Genomic DNA, 21,367 nt, shown 5'->3' with positions numbered 1-21,367 from the left:
CCGTCCCCTGACTCAGTCTCCAGCGATCGTGGCCATCAGGGCGTCGTCAACCTCTTTCATACGTGCCAATTCACGCATTTTCTCCTGCTCCTGCTCCCGTACGATGTCGTTCTCGCGGGCGACGAGGTACGTCGGCTTCATATACGGCTTATAATCGAGGTGACGTTTGACGTAGAAACACATATAGGCGTTAGAGTTCAGACAAGTGCCTAGACTAGAGAGGGTGACCCTGTGTAATCGTTCAATCCACAAGGTTACGTTGGTAGCATGGGATAGCGATGGTTGAGATTAGCTCTCGTGTGGATGTGTGTAAGACTTACTTCTCATCGTCGAAACGATACCACTACTCGTGCAGTTGTAGTGCAGTTGTTAATAGATTGAAGGTGTCGTTGTAGCGGAGGGACCATACCTCGTCCTGAAACCGCGCGAAGTTGGTATAATGCCCATTCTCCATCTGGCCTTCATGATTGATGACTGCAAAAAGGTCGTATTCATACATCGCATCCGGCCCTGGATACCTGCTTCTTGGTGAGGGAAATGAAAAACATGAAGTGAGAAGAGACAAGGGCACCGTCAGTTTTTAATTGAAGGTGAGCCATACAGACGGCAGCGAAGAGATGGAATAGGATGTGAAAATGGACGCACGTGGTTTCGCCGTTGCTGGACGTTGCGAGAGTGGTATAGGGTGCCATGTTGATCGCTACGGGGAACCGTACAGGCGTGTCGATCTTCTGCGGCACACCTTTGGAGACTGTCTTGTGCTCGAAGCGCTACGTAATTTAATTTAGCCATCCATCCAGCGAATGCAGACTAGGAGCGCGGAGGAAGAAAGAAAACGAGACAGACCTTGAATTGGAAGCTCAGGACAGGTGGGAGTTTGCGAATGCTGAGTCGCCTGACTGCCTCGTGCGTTGCCTTAGCACATTTTGTGCAGCTGTATTCTCTTCCCAGTTTTTCGGGCTTCGTATACCTGGATCAAACATGCCACAGCGTATAAACGGAAATGAAAGGAACACAGCCGGACAGGGTACATGAGCAATTGGACTCATGCGAATTATGAAACGTAATGAAGGTACCTGCGCAAGCACCCAGCAAGGGTGATCTCCTTTTCTATCCCCGGATCTCTCAGTTCGAGGCTGATGTCCAGCATTGGATCCACGGTGCGGGTGACATTACCACACCGCTCACAGGTTACCTCGCTTTGTAGCTGCCCTGCAAATGTCTGGTGCACGATGCAATTACACGAGATGTTTGTCGATCCACGGCATGTCCCATGAATCTGGTTGAGTGCGGTAATGAAGAATTCGTGGGCATCTTGCTGTGCGTATCCTGACATTTCGGCTGATACTTTCCATGTTGTAGCGAGGAATGAGGTCGGGCCGAAAGGTGTTGTAGAGGATGAATAAATCTAAGCGCAGAACCGACGGTCAATGACCACACAAGTTACTGAAGAGAGATTAACTTCTGTAAATAAACCGTCCATCTCGCAGCAAGTACAATCCGTATGCTTGCAAAGTCGGCTATTATGCCGATCTCCGAGAAAGAAGTTGCGGAGGAGAGGGTTGTAAATGAACGATTGGAGGATAACATTGAGAAAGCAGGTCTGTCCAAGATTTAGTAGACCACGACAGCCTACGTTGGGATTCGTTAGCAGAAGGTCGAGAGAAGATGCGCAGGTATTCACCTTGGCATGGGAGGACGGTGGTATTTTTTAGGAAAGCTGCCTCCTCGTTGTTTGGTGCCCATGGCTGGTACGGTTCGCGTGTCCGCTTAGATACTGTGACTGTCAGCTGGGCCACTCGCGCAAAGAGCAAAGCGAAGTACCCTGAAAACGCGTCTGCTGTTCCTCCACCAGAAGTATCGTGGACAGGTACAAGTCTTCGAACATGACATTGTAGACAAAATTATTGCACTGCGAACAAAACAGAGAGCCTGACTTCGTGTCAACACCTAAGTAGAGTGACTGAGTACGTCATTGACCGTTAGCGCCTGTGGAAGCCAAACTTACAGAACGGGTGGCGGGAGTCAGCGAGGTGAGAAGTAATGTGCTCCCCTGCCCAACATCCTGCGAAGGAGCAAGAGAGGCATACGAATGGACGTGGTAGCGCCAAGTGACAGATATCACATGATGGTGCTGCCATCTAGCGCGTGGTGAGATTTGCTTCGGCCGTACCAAGATCTGTCCAACAGGAAACTTACCTTCCTCCGCTTTGCCGGAGGTTGGGAAACCGCCTGCTGAGCCTTACGCGCATACCACGCGACGACGGTCTTATACTTGGTCTCTAACTCGGTTGACCTAGACGGATCTGCAAGCTCCCCGGAAATGTGTGTACAAGTGACGTCTACACCTTCACAGTGTGGAATCCCGGACACAGCGTCTGGTATTTGGCCAGGCTCGCTTCCGAAAAGGGTGTCATGTGCATTGTCGGGCGTGGACATGGCGAATGGTCCAAGTGGATTCGTGGTTTTGACTGTGACTATGGAAAGCAAAGGCTGTGAACTTAAAAGTTCAGCTCACTCCAAAACTCTTTGGAGGGGCCTAAGATACCTCGTGTGTCGTTTGGAGCTGCAGCAGGGTTGTTGTCAACGTTCAAGTGGTAACTGACATCGATTACCATATACGGAAGTACCCAAATCAATTACCAGAAGAACGGACGTTGAGTCCGTGGTAATTCTGCCAACGGTACGTCCTTTCTGGTATCGTTCTGGGGGAACAATCATACGAAATGCATCAATGATTATCGTAACTTATGATGCGGCGACTTTATAGCATTCCGTTGTTCAGGTGATACTACGAGAAGCGGTTGACCCGGTGTCTTTCTGAGTGCTCCATCGCGGGCAGAAGGTTCATCTACTAGCATCAGGAAGCGAAAAAATGGTTTAAACCTGTTTAAACCCGTCACTGACTGGTCGTGACCGCGATTCCGTCATTCCTCGTCTCTCTGATGAGCACTTGTGGCATACCCGAGCCTGTTCGGGCAAAGGTAACGGTAAACGGATGAATTGAAACGACTGTTACTTTCTTTCTGGATTTGATGCAATCGTAAATGCGGAGCGCCCCCCAGGCCGTCATCAACATCTTCAGAGGGTTCGACTCGTTTCGAATTCCACGACGGTGACTCCAAGTTTGGAGAGGCCTCACTACGTGGCAGAGAACAGCTTCAACGGCTGGTTGGCCACTGCCAAGATACCCTACTCCTACGACGCTCACATTTAGGCCTGATTGCAGCCACGCGGGTCCAGCCTTGATGCCTTAGGTCTATGGTGGTGCAATTCTTCTGTGGTTTTGGTGTCTAAGTCTTTTATATTCGTGCATTGAAGTCGCGTCCCAGCATTAGAAATTGGTGGACATTCTACAGTGCGATCTCTATCTGCGCATCTTAGTCACTTTTCGTCGAACCCTTGCCGTGCGACCCCAGTCCATCTAGTCGGGTAGAGACGGTAGCCCCCGTTCCTGGTCCCCTCACTCCCCTTGCAGAAGTAGGCTGGGCATGTATTGCCCACCTATCCTTTTGGTACTTGCCATTCCCTTTTCCGTTACTGCTTGAACGTTATTCCCGTCCTAAGTGACCACGCCCTTCAGTTACGTAGACTTCACATCGTGAAATTAATATCCAGCGTCATTGACTTCACCAGGCCCTTCTGGTTCAGGTCACGAATCTATCACTCGAAATAAATGTTCAGTGCATGTACCACTGGTATGATTTCTCCATTGTCGCTTGCCCTCGAAGGCTAGTTGTTATAAGTTGCCTACTTGCACCCGAATCAAACAAGGAAAGATTCGAAAGGAAACGGAACACCTGGTCTACATGTTTTCAGTTCGTAAAGTCCATCTTCCGTTCTTTCCACCGATTCTAGTCTCGACTTCACATACTCCCCCAGCGCGCCCATCCGTTCTGCCACCTGAAACCACCTGAATATTTGATATGTATCACGATGGCCAAATAGCCTTCAGTCGGTGCCTTTCAAACACCCTTTGAGTTCGGTCGTATAACTCGGAATTTGATTCAACATGTGACGATGACGCTAAGGGTGAATCAATATACTCGCTTGACTACGTCCACATTCTTCTAAGCGTTCCCGAACATCCTCCGCTCCACTCGCCGGTGCGCGAATGACTCCATGAAAGATATTGTCACAAGTCGAATTTCCGTTCTTGTTATCATTGAACGTGGAGGTAGCCTTAGAAATAGCTTTCAGGAAAATGGACCCAAAACCTCTCGTGCGTAGAGTCGGGTCGCCTGTCAACTGATCCGAATGAGCAGAAGCACGGGACATGACTTGTCTCTTTGATGGGCTAGGCGAGGGGGCGTTTGTGCCGGACTGATGAACTCGGCTAAGTGCTGGGTAGAAGTATCAGCGTTCCCAGGTAGTTCGCTTAACGGTAGTTGTAAGCACTTAAGGCGTTCGCACGGCCCTACACAAGGTCAACACATCAAGAGGACAGCCATAGCACCTAAACATACTGATAGAACTGTAGGAGTGTTAGCCTCGTCTCGCGTGAGAAGACCTGACGCTTAGCAGACTTGATATCTGTCTTGATGATGAATATCATAATTGCCATTCACTTACAGAATAGAAGCAGGAACGGCAACGGCAATTGCAGCGAGGACGACAGACATGATAGCCACTGAACACGTTGTGACTTGAAGTACACTTTGAACCTGCCAATCTAATATCGATACGAATGTTCATAGAATATATATCTCAAGGCGCCATTAACCCGAACGGGCCTCAAAGGAATTACAATCACTGGGTACACGACAGTAGTTCATCCAAGGTAAGTTGAGAGCGAGAGCTGTCATGCCGATATTGCGTGGGTGGTACAGGCCTGTCCTCGATGTTAGCAATGGCGTCCACTGATGATGGTTTCGTGACATCAGAAAAGATAACGTGAAATCAATGCCGAAGCTCAGCAACAGCTTCTAGTTGATGATATAAAAATGAATCATCCAAAGAAAACGTGGGGGAAAATGGTTGCCAACTGATACTCACCTCAGAATACGTCATGACCATCTGTAATATGACAACAGCCTATCGCATATCCTGCCTGACAAGTCAGCTCAAGGTACAAGAGAAACATTTGGAAGATATCAGTAGGGTTGCCCGAGTATATGAGCTGTGGCGGGCATTTTCGGCAGCATAATACGAAGACCGTCGTGTATAAAACATCATCAAAATATAACCGGGAAGCACACTTACACTGCTATTGGCTGTATTACTGTCGCAAGCTCCATGAGACACCTAATGACAGTATGAGCGTGTTGTTCGAGTTGGTTAAGAAAAGGAGATCAGAAAGAAAGTAAAACAGCCAGAAGTTATCAACAGATGCAACTCGATGACGAAAAAGCATCAGGCGGTAAATCCATATTGACATCACACTGAAACGTTAACGAGGAAACAAGACTAACCTTGCTAATACACCACAAAGTGATTTGGTCGAAGCCTGGAAAACCTTCAGTAAGCCTTTGCCCATAATGAGACATGAAGTAATAGATCAGTGGATTGACAGATTGAAATGTAAAAGCATCGGGTTTTACAACCCTCAGATACTCTAGTTTGAATTCGAAGATCATCCTGAAGGCGATACCCCAGAAACTTGTAAACAATGAGACTCACCACCCACGAACCCCCAGCGAATCCCGCTTGCATCAACCATCTACTTCAGTCATCCTGGGTAGAAACCGTCAGCTGTACTGGTCTGCACTCGAACAAATGAAAGAATCAGTGTAACTATGACAACGTAAAGACACACAGTGTCAATACAGACACTCGCCAATTGTAAGGATAATTTCATCGTGTTCAAAGATGAAGGAAAAAAAGCTTACTCCTTAGACTATGAGGCAGGCAGCCCTGAAGACTAGCTAGCGGCTGCTCAATGAACCCCACGAACATTCATCGCGAGTGAAATCGAGAGAGAGACTGTCGATGGTCAAACCGTTTCAGAAAAGAAAGAGAGAGAAAAAAGGTTGACGAGCTTTTATGAAAATAATGCACTGATTATGTCAGCTGACCAAGCACAAGCAAACAGTCTGCTGCAAAGACCGTCTACGTAATACTAAAGCTGCTGTTGATATCCCACAGTAATGGGGCAAGCCAGACGTGTCTGGCAGCCGTGCATGCATATCAAGTAAACCTATGTCAGTGAGTATTTTATATAGAGTAGTGATATCACCGCTGGTCCATCGCTCTCCTTATATCCCGTTAACCGATTGTTGTAATGACACCAGTCCTTTTCTTTGATTCAAGGTCGGACATAATTTCCTGCTGGCGATATTCCAGTTGTAACCGTAGAATCGGGCCTTGACTGAGTCCACATTACAAATTCTCCTAAGATGGCCACGAGCCAAAACCCGACTGACTTAAAGGCTACTACAGGTGAGGTGGCTCGAGCGGTCTTGTCCATAAAGCCAGCCTCCGAGGTAGCTGCTTATAACTCAGTTATACTGACCAGCAGATAGGCTACCTTTCGCATCCAGATTCAGGATGTTGTGATGAGCAATGTGGGCCAGGACGCACAATAAGGGGATGACTTGGGCCTGAATTTGGAAATATTCCTCTCAGTAATGCACCGGTCGATTTTTGATTTGTCGTTGCGGTGAGAGCGGTTCTTGTACGTCCCGCGTCCTTCCATTATGGCTCGTTGGTCCAGGCATCTCTCTTTCGCAACCTCAAAAATCTGTCCGCCCAAAATGCAGATGAACAAGCCGACAGATCTCCCATCCATGTGCTTGCACTACGTCATGTCAGTCGACTTTTCAGGCTGCCTTATTCATCAATGGGATCATTTCTTCCAACGGAACCTATAGCTCAGGACAGTTTGTTCCAATGCCCTCATCACTATCTGTAATCAACCTGAAGAGTCTCTGACGAACACTTTGCCGTGGAGGCCCGAGCGTGTTACCCCATCGACATTCGGGTTAGAATTCTGGCTGCTCAACACCGTGCGCAGGTCTCTGTTACAGAGATTACTATACTTGGTTGACTAGACTCAGAACCTCGACTATGCGAGGAACACCTCTTCCGTCTTTCGAGGTACCATGTGAGCTTGTTGTTCGCAAGGCTATGGCACTTCAAGCTTCGCCGAATCATCTATTTGATTGCTAATACCTTGACTCTCGCAGTGGGATCTCAGTAGTGCATCTGGAATATATCCCATGCATTGCACTTCATGACACTAGCCCCCCCCTCGGCGACCCTGAGCTTCGTGTTACCCAGCAAGAAATTCGAAACTTGGACAATATCGACCCCGAAAAAGTAAGGACGTCGACTTTTGTGGTCGAGCCGCCGAGAATAAGCTGGGAACCATGTTGACAGGCCTGAGCGATAAATATGCAAGCAAGTACGGGTGCGCTTTCTTCAACGAGGTGGTGCGATGGTCTGAACAAGGTCACTCCTTCGAGCGTGGTCAGCAGACGACTTGACTGCAACGTACTTGAGAATAAGGCTTGCTGAAGGCGGGATTCAGCCATACGTACATACCTCATGGTCTACAACACTTGTGATGCGTTGTCTTTTACACCACAGGCCAACGATAGATACAAGGACGACCTCACAATCTCCGTCTGCTCTCAAACATTCATATATACTTTGACCGTTTGCATACATACAATGGCAATAACTACACATCCCGTCCTTCTCCCGTCCTACCGATCGACCGACGACGGTCAAATTTCAAACCTAATACCAAAACGAAAAAGCACGACAACGAAACAAAAAGGAAAAGAAAACGAAATAAGAATGAACGTCGAAAGTGATAAACTAGCCCAGAAATGCACGAAGAACGAATAAGCGTGCGAGAGGTGATGTGTGTGGGGTGTGGGTGCATTGATAGTGTATAAATTATATGTGTAACAGGGTGGTTATCACCCCAGGGGACGTGAATGATTGGCATAGATATAATGCAGTTAGCCCTACGCGAGACTTTGATATCAGACTCGCTGTTTTAGCCAGATGATGCGACCAGACCTACTTACCATAGCAATTCACGAGCACCGATAGACGGCTGCGTCAACGATTAGGCAACGACGCAGTAGGCGGTCCCGCCAGACCCGCCAGTCTCCTCGTCTACGGGGTAAGGAGTAACATCGACGGCATCATCAGCCTTGGAAGGGGTGAAGAGAGCGGAGATGGTGGTGAAAGCGTCCATGATCAATACTTATGTTTCAAGTGAGAAACCAGTGGGACGGTAAATAAGTCGCAAATGCCCAGACGAGAGGCGAATTGGACTTGAAGGAGAACCAGAGCGGAACCCAGGGACCTTATATCCCCCAGTCCCGGTATCAGTAGCCGAACGGGAACGGCCCATATATTTTCTCCCTGTTTGCTTTGGCTCTTGGCTCTAAGGATAAAGTTACGACGACGGAGACAATGATGATGGAGCTGGACCGAACTAGGCGTTTCCACTCTAATCAGTGCAGACAGCTCAAGGGACACCGATCGGCTAGACAAGAAGGAGATCCGGGCTTTGTCATTAAAGCGATGACGAATGTTAGACTTACCACCAGCCCGTGTCTCACTTTTGTCTCTTGGGTCCTGCCACGGTAAAAATATCATCGTAACTTTCGATTTCACTCGTTCTTACTGCGCGGAGCGCATCCAAGGCCACCACTCGGGGTATGGATACCGGAAAAGCAGTAGGACTCTCCACTCCCAGCTAAAAAACAAGGTTCGTTTCGCATCAGACTATCTGCGCACGGTACGCATCGTGGACATGGTGAGTGGCATCTAGTTCGAAATGCATGCGGCGTATGGAGTGTAGCGTGTCGTGAAAAGACAATAAGAACGGCTTCCACGGTCAGGATTTGGCAGAAAACAATAAACGACCCCAGGGGCCGCACGTCACGGTTGCCTGCATTCGTAAGGCATCAATTTAGATACGTACGTTTTCAGCCACACGCCTTGCAATAATAATAAAAAGCATTGCACTTGATTCGCCGAGCTTCAGACGAGGGCGAAGGACTCTTGTCAGACCCAGACAGGGGATCCGCGGCCCATCCACAACAAAAAGAGTTTCCAACTTTGGAAATGGACGAAAATTTCAAGTTCCAAGCGTCTCCGTGAATCCGACAATACTGTTCACCACGACCACCACCGGAGGTCTGTCACTCAAGCTCTCAACTGAGGGAGACAATCCGTCGACGTTGAGTCCCCGTTCATATTGTGATCCGCAATTGATTGCCAATCAGCACCGCTGTAATGATCCCACGTCAAGTTTCCCTTCATTCTTGCAGAGACAAGCAAAGACAAGAGTGCCTTGGAAGTACGGTTCCGAGCCAGGCATGAGCGACGTGATACGTTGCGGTCGTTACTGCATTTCCCAATATACGATCCGATTGAAACCAGGTACACTTATCCCCTTAATTCCGGACTGTGTGGGCCCATGGTCACATTGCGAATGTGCTCCGGTGTTCTGAACATCTGTGTGATCGGACAAAAATATGTATCAAGAGAGCCACGTCTCTACGTGATGTATCTGAAGTTTTGGGAGTTAGTGGATGTGAGTTTCGCCCCATTCTTTTTTGATTCCTCTCGATGACCGGTTTCGTTTCCAGCCCTTCGGCCTATATCGGAATTGAACGGTGGGACCCGATAATCGTAGGGTGATGCATGAGCTCCACCACTGTGCATCTCGTCCTTGGTGCATGAGTACTTGCGCTTTGGAATGTTGATTACCTCCAGTCAAATTACGGTGACATCCTTACATCAATGACAGAGTTGGTAAGTTCTTTCTCAGGTTATCCGTCTCGGCTGGTGTATTTCTCTCGTGCACTCAACTCAGGCTGTTGAGGATGAAGTATAAGTGATAGCAGTACGGTACAAGATTCTGGAACCAAGCAACATAGAATCCGTATGCTATCTTGGTTGCGCTCAGGCGGCGAGGAGCCACACAGGAAGTGCTCGCTGACGGCAGATGCATAGCAATACCGTAAGCAGCAGCATCATTGGTCGACTCGATACACGAACCTGCCCTTCCCTCTACTTTCGGCGCGCAGTCGTCATAAGATGCTTGCACACCTTACCCATATTTGATTTTCGTTTGCGGAACATGTCCAGCATTATCTGTAGTTTCCATTACGTCGAGTAACGGGTTCGTCGTAAGCGGACGGGATTTGCGGGAAACAAGCCCTTGTATAGTTCCTCCTAGAGGGGGTTTTCAGCACTTTGCGTGAGCAGCCCCATCAATGCTGTCCATATGTCGTCCGTCAGTACCACAATGGCTTGCCGACACATCTCGTTTTCGACGGTTGAACTGGGCAGAATGCAATTCAACTTAATTATTGATCCCGGCGGCTTGAAGCCCTGGATCAGATGAACACTCGGCCCCCTTTTGGTCTAGGATCTAGGATCCTTGCGAATAACTCTTATGACCATCCAACCCAACATATCCGCTGTATTTGATTATCTGGTGCTAGGGTTGCGTTGGCGTCACAGGAACATCAATCGTTTCGAGTGTCTCGTAGTTTCCTGGCAAATGTGTCCCGTTTCAGTGGCCTTGCAGTTACGAAGCCCTCTAAGGCTGCTAAACTTGTCGTGAACTATCCGCTAGTTATTGACGCTAAAAAAAAGGGGACATATCCTGGAAGTACAGGCGGGGGTGCACTTTACATCAATGGTACATACAATTAACTAGTGACAGAAATATTGCTACAGAGGGGGTAGGCTGCCGAGTCTCGCCAAACATTCCAGGAGAAGGCCAAGCGCAACTAAACCGAAGCTGCGTAATCCAAACAGCGAGTTGCCAGATTCGATGGAGGTACCCTCATTATCTTGACTAAAGGACCAGGCGTCCCATGCACGTGCTAGCTTCCCACGTAAATCTTCATCCGAGGCTCCGTTCAGCTCCCCGACAAGGTCCTGCCTCGTAATACGAAGGAGAAACGACAAGCTTTCTTTCATTGCATACACCCGATCCCTCCTGTATCGTTCGTTGGAGCAATTCGCCAGTATCTCCCCAATTACCAATTCTTCCTCGGTCAGCGCAGTCTTCGAAAGGGAGTACGTCGTGGATATATATCTGAGCTCTTCCCGATATCCGGCATAAACTGTGTCTATATCCAGGAATTGGCCTTCCCGAGGCACATAGCCCCGCAGTTTGCGTTGCACGTGCCGTTGGAAGGCACTTGATATAGATTTGCTCAGAGCGGACTCTGTGCCGGGGTGCGCGCAATTGGGCAATTCCTCGAGCTTGATGTTGCGATACAGGTACCCCAATGCCCTAGAAGATTCGTAGTAATCTACTTTGCGATTGTTAGATTGGTCAGACTGTTCTGATTCGTGCCAGTCGGGCTTGAAAGCAACCAGTGACCTCGGCAAGTGATGAAGTTCGACTTTGTTGCCGTTCTTGGGGTAGTCGACGGCCCGACTATGTAATTCCGCGAGTTTGAGGCAAGCGGAATCCAAAGATCCATCCTTGCTGGCCTTTAAATGCTACTTCAAACAAGGTTGAGCCAACTTACTTTTGACTGATCTAATAGTTGTGTTAACGGAGGAAGACTTCACCAGACTACCGGAATATTACTTGCCTGCTATCACAATATGCTTGTCGGATACTAAGCCCTAGAGATTCAGATAAGCAGAGCGACAAGCAGGCTGCTTGGTAGAAATGCATACCACGACATCGGAGTTAATATACTCGACGATGAAGTCGCATACATCATGTATGGTGCTTGGTCGGTCGAGCCTGTATGGTTTTGTGGAGGGGTATGCGGCCGGGTTGTGATGTTCAGGAACCAGAAGTGGTCCATATTGCATCACTTCGTACAAGTCTCTACCCAGTGATTCAGTTCGCTTGTGAACGAGATGCTTCTTTTAAACTTACCCATCCAGATCTCCGCCTCCTAGTGAGTTCGGTAACGACTGGGTCCCTGTAAGATGTTTGATAAGCAGGAAGGGCTGCGGAATGCGCTCAAGTTGTACACACCTCTTGCAGCAAAAACCACAACGTTCTTGAGCTTAGCAAACACGCACATCTGGTCCTCAGGCGGTTTTCCGATGGCGTACACGCGCTGCACTGTGGAACCGCATAAATATAGATACCATACAATTAGTGGAGTGCTCACCATCACCAGGGTGTATGACTGGACTCCTGGATATAAGGCACATCCCTTTGATCCACGTGGGTTCCTCATCACCGGGATTTTGTATACACGCTGGTTACGACACCTTAACAGTGGTGTTGGGATACACTTGTCAGCTTACCGAAAATCTTTCCCTGGGGAAGGCAGTATACGTTCTTGTATCCCCGGTTGACATATGCTGGCCCTTCATCTGCAACGCCAGGAAGCATATAGCTTTCTGGAATGGGAATACGCGCGCGATACTTGATGCCGCGCAGAACATGGTTAATGGCTGACGAACGGATCCGGGAAAGGAAAGGGGTATCCAGCGGTCGTTGCATACGGTTTGGATTTAACTCAAGCCCTAAGGCGTTCAGCCTCCTCAGAGTGTCTGTGAGCCAGAAATCCTTGCAAAGCCTATGCTTTTCCAATAATCCGCTGAACATTGCCGCTGATTCATGAGCTCGTCGCGCGTCAGCCACGGCGTTGTTTTGGAGGTCCAAAAATGCCTGTCTTGGGGCTCCGCGATCCTCGAGTACCGTTATCAGTGGTCTATTTGCCTGTGAGCATCAAAGCGCACTGGGAAAATCTGGAATACCTGTTCAGGTTGGGTCTCTTTGGTCTCGTAAACGCAGACGCAATCTCAATGTCTGCGTAGTCCTTCCCCGGGACATCAAATTTTTTCATCGATGGGCGAAGACACATATGTATGCCTTCCAGGTTGGGATCGACAGACACCATTCCTTTGTAGCCGAGGAAACGAATCTGGTACTATAATCGATGAAAGGCCGAGGAGAATAGTGAGCCTCTAAGAGGTGAATAGACACGACCGTGACATACAGCAGTAGGTTGGACAGCATTTTCACCGTGGTCAGACCAATTTTCGCACAAGGTTTGCCATACCCAACGGGCCAGTCCTTGAGATATCGTTCCGATACCATCCGTGAACACAATACCCCTTTCTTCGATGTCAGGTATTTCACTCCACTGGAACTCATGGAGTCTGACAGAAGGGTCAGTTGCAGTGAAGGCTTGCTGGACAGCCATTAGCGGCATCATCAAGTTCTGCGCCCGTAACTCACCGCCATGCGCGCACCATACTTGGACGGAGAATAAATGACTTCTCTAAAATCTCCAAGGCTGGCACGTATGCTCCTGGCTGTTACCCATCCTTTCTCAGGGTGACGGAAGGGGCTTACAAACCAAACCGTGTGACTCCTGAGAGCAGAGGAGGAATACCCCAAAAAATCGAAATGTCTTCCTGCAAGGTCAAATCCCTCCTTCAGCACCTTTCCAACCCGTCCCTGCAAGTAGGATTCACTGTCCACGTCTCGAGTCCACCTGTAATGCAGACGGTCTTCGTCACGGAAGGAGACTCGAAGGAAGTAATCCTCGTAACCTTCGAAATCGCGTATGACCCTGTTGGACTGGGTGACGTCCGGTCCTTCTAATAGAAGTCGAGTCGGCGTGAATGTAACATGATGGCAGGAAAAGTGTCCAGGTGGAGGAGTGAATCGTCGGCGACGGAGCTTCCTCTGCAGAACTGTTTGGAAACATTCCTGCAGCGGTTGCACCGTAGGCCGATTGGCTGCAGCCTCTGCGAAGTAGCGCATGATTTCCCCTGCACGATCGCCGTAGTCATGGATAAGGTTATCGATTGCGGATCTGAGTGCTAACACTTCAAGTGTGTGTGCAGACCCGTTCCTTAACAAGGCCTCAATCTGGAAAGTAACTCGCCAGTTGGTGCGAAGTTCCCCTAACCACTTGCTCACGCGGTTGAGATTTTGAGAAGTGAAAAACTCTCTTTTCCTGGCGTCTATCCTAGCCTTTTTTGGTGGGCGGAGGCCTGCCACAACACAGGACTTGGCAAACCTATCGAGTATATCGCCTTTGTAAGCGTCGCTGTCGTCAAAGAGAACGACACGAAGATGATGGGCATAAGGAGCAACGGCGCCATGACCTGCGGATAATTCACCTACACGCTGACGGAACTTTTTGTCACAACCTATGTCTTGAGGGCGATGCATTTCCTCCTGCTGAAACACAGGAGGTCTCAGCAAATCAAAGCAAATATCTATTATGATAACGGTCAGTTACCAGTTTTACACAGGAAAGGAGACTAACAGTTTTCGGCAAAGTCGCAACCCATCCCCAGTTTATATATATTGTCGAAATTCACCACAACGCTATAGCGCGTGGGTTCCGTCGTGGAGTCGCCTATCTACGAGGATGTAAGAATGATTTCGAGGGTCAGGTGTATTACGAATGCAATACCTCGATTCGCATCAGCTTATGATCGTACTCAAAGTTAAGCCATGCCATGCTTCTCCGCATGAGGTCCTTCTCCCATTCTATGGAGAAAGCGCGATGTCCTGTGTTATCCGGACAGTAGAAAGTGCCTGGATCGTATGCGATTAGACTCCAGTGGGTCAGAAGGTTAAAGCACGAGCTCGCCAACCGATTTGGACCCTGCAAACAACAAAACCATCCTGAAGTGCGACAAGTTTCTCCTCGCGCTGCCGTTCGATATCCGGATCGATGAAAGGAGCCTTTTCTAGTGTCATCTCTGTGGCCATACTGACATGTTCCCGAGTGGGGCGAAATTTCAATTTCTTTTCCTTGACGATAACAGAGATTTCACGCCGAACGTTTAATTGGTTGAATCGTTTGCCGGTTGCCTTTGTGACAGTAAATGTACCGTTGCCATTGTTTCTCACCCCACCGCAATCGTTTGCATTCAGCACCACTTGGAAGTTGGGTAAGCGTTGTTCGCTATCGGTGACAAACAGACCAGGGCACTTGTGCAGAACCTGATCTGCTATCGCTTTCGTCACGTCGTACACGGTTGCTTGGGTGTGTACGTTCCAGATCTCGAACTCCATAGCGTCGAGTCGAAGATGAGATCGATCGATTAGGGTACTTGAGAGATGGAAGGCACTGCTTGCCATTCCAGTCAGTACTGAGGCGACTTTAGGGCTGCCTTTTGGGAAGCCAACCAACCAAAAAGTACACCCATTAGTGGGACCTTGGTTACATGACTTAGTAACGTATACGGTTGAGTGATAACAGCAAGATTGGACGCATAGGGCTTCATGAACGCGACCGCCACCATTAACCTTACAACTGCGTATTCGATATGAAACTGTTACAGAGGTAAGCTGTCCAACCTCGCCTCAATTGAAACGCCCCGGAACACGCCTGAGCTCCAAACCTCCTTGGAAGCCCTCTGCGTGTGCGTGGCAGTTGCCAATGTATTGAAGCCCCTCGTGGCACAAAGGAGAAATGAAAAAAAAAACTCTCTCGTCCTTCGCTAGAGCAGTTCGCCGAGATCGTGATCGGTCTCTCTCACTCAACGCGGCTTTGGAAATCTGTGGTGGATAAATATCTGAGGTCTTCCCGATATACGGCGTAGATCGGGCTTAGTTCTACCCAGGATTAGTCTGGCTTACAACCCTGCAGTTAACGTTGCACGAGAATTTGAAGCGCAAATTGATACAGCTTTGTTCCGGCCTGACCGCTTGTGGGGAGGGGGGGGTCTGCTCCCCCTACTCTGACAAACCGCCGTCATCCCATCACAAAGTCTACAGCTCGATCGTCTCCTTCGCTTTAAACTTCCGTCCAGCACGTTCTGCAGACCGATACCGGAACTGGTTACCGTACAACTCGAACTCGAGATGGGGAACATCGAGGACGGTCGGACTCGCTGGTGTGTTCTGGTGCGGAATTCGGGATGTTGCGGATGTGTCATGCGGTACTGGAGTGTGCATTGGCAGCGGTAGTTGTGGGAGTGTTGGTTGTGGTGTTGACATCGATGCTTGAGCTTGCGTCTGCGCGTCGGCAGGTCTGGATGTAGATGGGATCTGGGTCGCATCGAGTGTCGAATAGAGCGGAATCGCAAGGACAAAGATGGTGTTTTGTTTCGGGATGACTGAATATGGACGGGCAAAGTAAAATAATGATTTCAATGAAAAGGTCGGGTCAGACGTACGTTTCACCTGGTTTATTTTCGTGATCACCCGGAATGCGTTTTCGCTTTCGTACAGAACGATGCCAGATAGACCGACGAGACACGGGTTACGGCTTTGACGGACTTGAGCGGACAAGTGAGCGTAGGTGTGTATTGGTGCGACGTGCGTGGGGAATACGACGAGTTCGTGAAACGAAAATGAAATAGAAAAATTCTCGAGGACGTACCTGTCAACAGCGACCCATGTAGATCTGCTTTGACGAGTTTGGGATGCATAGAGGCTGAGTTGGGCATCCTGCTCGGATGTTCCGACGAGGACGCGAGACCCAGCAATTCTGACATGTACTCCACCCAAAGGCGGTGAAGGGGTACGAACAGGTCAAATCTCTCGGCCTCTTTCTCGAGCTGCCATCCGCCTTTGCGAGTTCTGTCTCTGACCAGTGCTTTCCTCACACTAGTCTTCCCCGTCGATTTCTTGGAGGTTGACTTGGGAGGACGGTCTTTGGCAGGGTTGGCGAGAGGAACGTGGCGCCCTTTGATGCGTGCATTGTATAATGAAGCGGGGTCGGATACGGTGAGGTGCGACTGGACATAAGTTGGCGTGTAGAGGGCATTAGAACCCAATGCCTTTGGCCTGTACGGGTCGACGTCGGCCGCCATCGGACTCAGTCGTGGCGGTAGATAAGAAGTCAGGCTTAGTCAGCCCATCTAATCTCAGCGTCTCTCCACGTCCATCATGGCACCGGCAGACAACAACGTCCACGAGATAACGTCGACAAAGCAATTCCAGGACCTTCTCAGTGCTGATCTCAACCGTGTCTCTCTCATCAATTTCTGGGCACCATGGGCAGAACCATGCAAGCAGATGAACAACGTCGTAATGGGACTAGCCAAGAAATATCCCCAGGTCCTGGTGTTGCAGGTGCGTCCCTCTGTGCACGCGCAATACCCCATGACTGTACAACGCTGATTGAACGAACGAGTAGGTACAGGCAGAAGAACAAGAAGACATTTCCGAATCTTTTGATGTCGTATCCGTACCGACGGTTTTGTTACTCCGAGTACGTCCGCCCACCCGATCCTGCCATTCCCGACTCATGCCGCCGCTGCCTATATGACAGGGACACACCCTCTTGAACAGGATAGTTGGAGCAGACGCTTCAGAACTCACAAACGCTATTTCCAGACACCTCTCCGGTACTTCCTCTCTCCCCAAACCATCATCTTCCCCCGATGGAGAGGAATCGGACGAACAGCTCGTCGCACGCGTCAAACAAATCATGAACCAGTCCAAAGTCGTCCTCTTCATGAAAGGCTCACCCGACGCCCCTCGATGCGGGTTCTCCAGACAGGCAGTTGCGTTACTGAGTGATCAAAAGGTTGAGTTCACTCATTTCGACATATTGGGAGACGAGAAGGTCAGACAGCGTGAGTTTCCTTCCTTCCCGTTTCTGCTTCTTTCGGCGATGGGTTCGGACGATGTAACCACGGCAATGAATACAGGACTGAAACAACTCAATGACTGGCCTACCTATCCTCAAATCATCGTCAACGGCGAACTTGTGGGTGGATTGGACATCTTGAAGGAAACAGTCGAGACTGGGGAGTTTCAGAAGATGTTGGAGAGTACCAGTGCGTAATGTATACATCAGATGGCCATCCTACGCATACCTCGGAGCTTCGAGTTCTTATCGTATTACTATATTTCCCAGTGCGATCGCCAATATCATAACAAACTCTCATTTCCGGGCGGGCGTGAAGCCCATCCGTGAGCTAGGAGCACCTCCTGATCAGACTGCGAGGCCAGGGTATATCCGCACCTTCCAAAGCCGTGGCGGCAAAGCTACGACATGCCACCGATCCACCGATCTCGCCATTAATCCCAATCTCATCTCCACTTGGACGCACGCGACTGCAATTCGAAGCTCGGGTTGCAGGGGACACTTGAGATTCTTTTCACTCACTGGGTAGTAATGTGGCATCCCGTCCGCCACCCCGATCCGTGGATCGATAAACCCCCAAGCCACTCTTAATTGACCAACAACCAGCCGTTCCTTCGCAGCGCGAACCACCATACCGCTTGTGATCATTGATCATTGATGTGAGAATGTACACGACGGGTCCGACGAGTATTTGGTTTTTCGAGGGCGATAAATTGGGCGCCCTCTACAGGAAGCTTGGCTTCTATTCGAACAGCGACGGCACATTACTGGGTGCGAGCCCCCAGCTATCAGAAGCTAACCCGTGGGACGTGGAGCTGCAGATTTGAAAAGGTGAAAAGCGGAACCTGGCGTTAATCAGTGCCGAGTAGTGAGTACATAAAACAATCCCTCACCGAAGCCACCCGTGCAGGTCGGATGAAGGTAGAGATTCGGATAGATGACAAACGTGGACAAGGTGATGACGTCCTCTCTGCAGGGCTACCCCTTATCGCTATCGCATCGAAGGTTAGGACTATGTCATAGTTCCTTTGCGGTGGTTCGAAAGCACACACGAGGCTGGTCGGGTCAGTTGGGAAAACACATGCTGCGCAGAAGTCCTTTCGCTCCAACGCAGCGTGGCTTCTGACACACATGCTGATGACGTGGGTGGGAATATGGGCTTCCTTGCGTTGTTTTCCGCAATATCAGTAAACGGACTTGCTCTGTACTTCTTCTGGGATGCCACTGTCAATTGTCCAAGGTTGCATAGTTCTCCAATTTCAATTTCGTCCGTCGACGTGTCACAAAGCATGTCGAGTGCGATAATCTCGTATGTTTTCGTGTCTTCCGTCCTTCATTCCAACCGCTGCCAGGTTCCTTATATTAATGTCGCATGTTTGATCTATAGGTCCACGTGTCCAGTTGATAGCCAAACGAGCAGTAGGGTTTCCAAACGAGTGCTTAAAAGGCCGTGGTATTACTTCAATGTTTGAACTGAATTGAATGTCGCTTCTTCTGTGATGCGCAAGCGTGTGATCAAAAAAGCCACAGTACTTGAAGTGAGAGGACAAACGATTTCGATTATTACCTGCTAGCGTGCTTTGCAGTCGAATGACATCATGAGCCATGCGATAGACAAACAAGTGCAGACAACGGATCGGTTATGTGCTTAAATTGCCTTCCCCGTATTTATTTATGTCAAGAGACTCTGCTTTCACCTCAAATCCAAAAAACACCCCTTCGGAATGTCTTGCCACATCGCCCAACACCACCCTCCCTGCTTCACCTGCCGCGTTCTCCTCCTTCTAGATGTTCAGGCTGGCATGTTGCACGAAAAGAACGGTGTCCCCTCCCGACAATCCGTTCGTTCCAACATCGAACGTATCCTACATTGTGCCAGGTCCGAGAAACAGCCCCCTCTCATCATCCACGTCCGCAACTCGGGCGAAGTCTCTGACCCTGATGAACCGAACACACCGGGATGGTACCTCGTCTTCCCACCTCTTCCACACGAACCTGTCGTCGACAAACGTAAGAATAACGCGTTCGAAGGAACAAATTTAGGCGATTTGATCCATCCGACCGCTGAAGTGATCGTCGTGGGCATGCAGAGCGAGTACTGCATTCGAGCGACCTGTTGTGCCGCATTGGCACGTGGCAATGAAGTCATCTTGATCAGAGGCGCACACGCAACTTTCGATAGGGTGGAGATTTGGAACGGGGGCACCGTCACTAAGGCACATGCCATCGAGGGACAGGTCGAGGCGGAGCTGGACGATGCAGGCGTGAGTTTGTTAGACATGAAGGATGTGTCGCAGCTCTTCAAGGATCGATAGAAGGCCCAGCCCGTGCGTCCTTTGGGACCTTTCCTTCCTCGGACTTTTCTTCCTTCCTTTCTTTCTTCATCGCTCTTTATGTCGTATTGGATGTTATATCGGAGGCCTACGGTAAGCACGTTTTCCCATTCGATGCGAGCCACCCACGCCTCGAGGAGTAGCGGCAGTAAGGGAGCGGCACGACCCCCTTGTTGGCATCGTCATCTGATTACATTTCCCTCCACCGATCAGTTCATTGATTCATCGTCATCGCGAAGATATCGTCGGAACCATCTATCACTTTCACATCATCACGCGGGTTAGACGGGGGACGAATGGCCGAACAGACCTAAGCTTTGGAACACATCCGTTTTTGTACTCATTTTTTTGGGAATCAGTCACGCACCATGGTCGCTAACACGCTAATCGTATCGTCTGTCGTATTGCTATCCTATCGCTATCATATCCTATCGCGTGGTACCACACCATTTTATGGGGACATCCCACCCTTCCCGCTCTCTATCTCCGCAGTCGCCAATGGTATATCGCCCATGAAGCCTTAGTGTCTCTCGCACTATGGGGACTGAAGTACTGATCAGTGTCATCGTTTATTTGTAGGCACTTGGTTACTCGTCCGATCGTTCACATGGAAGTGTGCAGATTGACATCTACGAGATTATCAAATTTCTCCTGGTTTGTGTTCAGCGTGTAAGTGTGTTATTTTGCTTTGTATAGCTTCCGTCCGTCCGTTTTCAAGGTCTACTCGACTCAATACTACCTAAGTTATCTCAATCATTGTCCCCTTGGAAGGTTGAACCACGACTTGGTCGGTAGGTGGCTTAGCCGCCCGTACCGTCTTCCCTTCCCTTTGCTTTCCAGGCCTACAATAACAGATGAACGTGCCACCCATTATGTCGTACACTTGTCTTGTTGTCCAGTAATGTAAGTATATATCGATCATGTTATGTCTAATCAATTCCTACCTATCCAAATCTGTATAGGTAGTATGCTAACTGTATGCTGCGGTGCGGTGACCATACATAATAATAATGTGTTACACGGCAGTGCAGGGTTGAAACGCATGGTCCCTACGATGTAGATTATGTAGCATGCATAGATTCTGGGGAGCATACTTAGTGCGAACTAAATGAGCCTCAGTGATGTGCTCGGCCCGACCTCGGGCCCCTAACCGGGCCGAGCACTTCTTTCTCATCCGATAACTTCACCGTCAAAAACACGTTCAACTGGGCCAAACTGGCTGCACTGCTATCGGATGCGTGGAAAGCCTTTTAATTACCATCAACCAAACTCAATGACCGACAGCCAGAGAGTTTATCATTTCAAAATCAGCTACTCCAGAATCAACAGGGTACCTGAAGATAATTCTGTTCCTGACGATGATTCCCTTGAAGAATCTCTTGGAAATCTCTAGTTCTCTATGCTGGATATACCACTGCGAACCGCCATCGCCGAACATTGCAAAGCTTGCAATTTGTTGATTGAGATAACCCAATGTCATTCCTATTTCCGGATGCCTTAACCCTGGGAGCTCGCCGCCAGAGCTTGACTCATGGACTGGAGATCTCAACCCGCGCAGAGGTTCGG

At 49.3% G+C, this 21,367-nt stretch overlaps 7 protein-coding genes across 7 annotated transcripts; 3 read left to right on the top strand and 4 right to left on the bottom strand.

Annotated features, from left to right (window-relative positions):
* Positions 1-12: 12 nt before the first annotated feature.
* Positions 13-2,439, bottom strand: F5J12DRAFT_907170 (uncharacterized protein; the record flags this gene model as incomplete). Its single annotated transcript, XM_051748887.1, has 12 exons — positions 13-229; positions 321-343; positions 410-524; positions 646-770; positions 847-970; positions 1,077-1,408; positions 1,463-1,632; positions 1,685-1,777; positions 1,825-1,950; positions 2,009-2,141; positions 2,200-2,306; positions 2,349-2,439. 12 exons carry the CDS (start codon positions 2,437-2,439, stop codon positions 13-15), a joined length of 1,656 nt encoding a protein of 551 aa, XP_051596457.1.
* A 1,587-nt stretch (positions 2,440-4,026) lies between these two features.
* On the bottom strand, positions 4,027-4,622 carry F5J12DRAFT_896456 (uncharacterized protein; the record flags this gene model as incomplete). The annotated part of the gene is made up of 4 exons (XM_051747942.1): positions 4,027-4,336; positions 4,399-4,417; positions 4,467-4,474; positions 4,573-4,622. The coding sequence occupies 4 exons, from the start codon at positions 4,620-4,622 to the stop codon at positions 4,027-4,029; spliced, it is 387 nt and encodes a 128-aa protein (XP_051596456.1).
* Positions 4,623-10,541: 5,919 nt separating this feature from the next.
* Positions 10,542-15,045, bottom strand: F5J12DRAFT_855329 (RNA dependent RNA polymerase-domain-containing protein). The gene is made up of 14 exons (XM_051746675.1): positions 14,518-15,045; positions 14,334-14,458; positions 14,184-14,280; positions 13,142-14,133; positions 12,900-13,094; positions 12,658-12,830; positions 12,202-12,611; positions 12,063-12,152; positions 11,924-12,013; positions 11,822-11,867; positions 11,614-11,770; positions 11,526-11,559; positions 11,460-11,470; positions 10,542-11,412 (listed from the first exon to the last, which is right to left on the bottom strand). The coding sequence occupies exons 1-14, from the start codon at positions 15,005-15,007 to the stop codon at positions 10,648-10,650; spliced, it is 3,675 nt and encodes a 1,224-aa protein (XP_051596455.1). The 5' UTR covers positions 15,008-15,045; the 3' UTR covers positions 10,542-10,647.
* A 595-nt stretch (positions 15,046-15,640) lies between these two features.
* Positions 15,641-16,726, bottom strand: F5J12DRAFT_772937 (RNase P subunit p29-like protein; the record flags this gene model as incomplete). The annotated part of the gene is made up of 4 exons (XM_051742276.1): positions 16,254-16,726; positions 16,048-16,149; positions 15,867-15,987; positions 15,641-15,758 (listed from the first exon to the last, which is right to left on the bottom strand). Exons 1-4 carry the CDS (start codon positions 16,684-16,686, stop codon positions 15,641-15,643), a joined length of 774 nt encoding a protein of 257 aa, XP_051596454.1. The 5' UTR covers positions 16,687-16,726.
* Positions 16,727-16,762: 36 nt separating this feature from the next.
* Positions 16,763-17,666, top strand: F5J12DRAFT_725988 (glutaredoxin; the record flags this gene model as incomplete). The annotated part of the gene is made up of 4 exons (XM_051741685.1): positions 16,763-16,948; positions 17,013-17,087; positions 17,148-17,454; positions 17,530-17,666. The coding sequence occupies 4 exons, from the start codon at positions 16,763-16,765 to the stop codon at positions 17,664-17,666; spliced, it is 705 nt and encodes a 234-aa protein (XP_051596453.1).
* Positions 17,667-18,396: 730 nt separating this feature from the next.
* On the top strand, positions 18,397-19,007 carry F5J12DRAFT_368860 (uncharacterized protein). The gene has a single exon (XM_051739077.1). The coding sequence runs from the start codon at positions 18,623-18,625 to the stop codon at positions 18,938-18,940; it is 318 nt and encodes a 105-aa protein (XP_051596452.1). The 5' UTR covers positions 18,397-18,622; the 3' UTR covers positions 18,941-19,007.
* A 140-nt stretch (positions 19,008-19,147) lies between these two features.
* F5J12DRAFT_368840 (Isochorismatase-like protein) lies at positions 19,148-20,214 on the top strand. The gene is made up of 2 exons (XM_051739076.1): positions 19,148-19,894; positions 20,015-20,214. The coding sequence occupies exon 1, from the start codon at positions 19,193-19,195 to the stop codon at positions 19,781-19,783; it is 591 nt and encodes a 196-aa protein (XP_051596451.1). The 5' UTR covers positions 19,148-19,192; the 3' UTR covers positions 19,784-19,894; positions 20,015-20,214.
* Positions 20,215-21,367: the final 1,153 nt, after the last annotated feature.

Source organism: Pisolithus orientalis (assembly GCF_024613125.1).
Source record: "Pisolithus orientalis strain OTSU chromosome Unknown F5J12scaffold_39, whole genome shotgun sequence".
Taxonomy (NCBI): domain Eukaryota; kingdom Fungi; phylum Basidiomycota; class Agaricomycetes; order Boletales; family Pisolithaceae; genus Pisolithus; species Pisolithus orientalis.
Note: the sequence above shows the minus strand (reverse complement) of the source record. Positions and strands in the feature narration are given on the sequence as shown.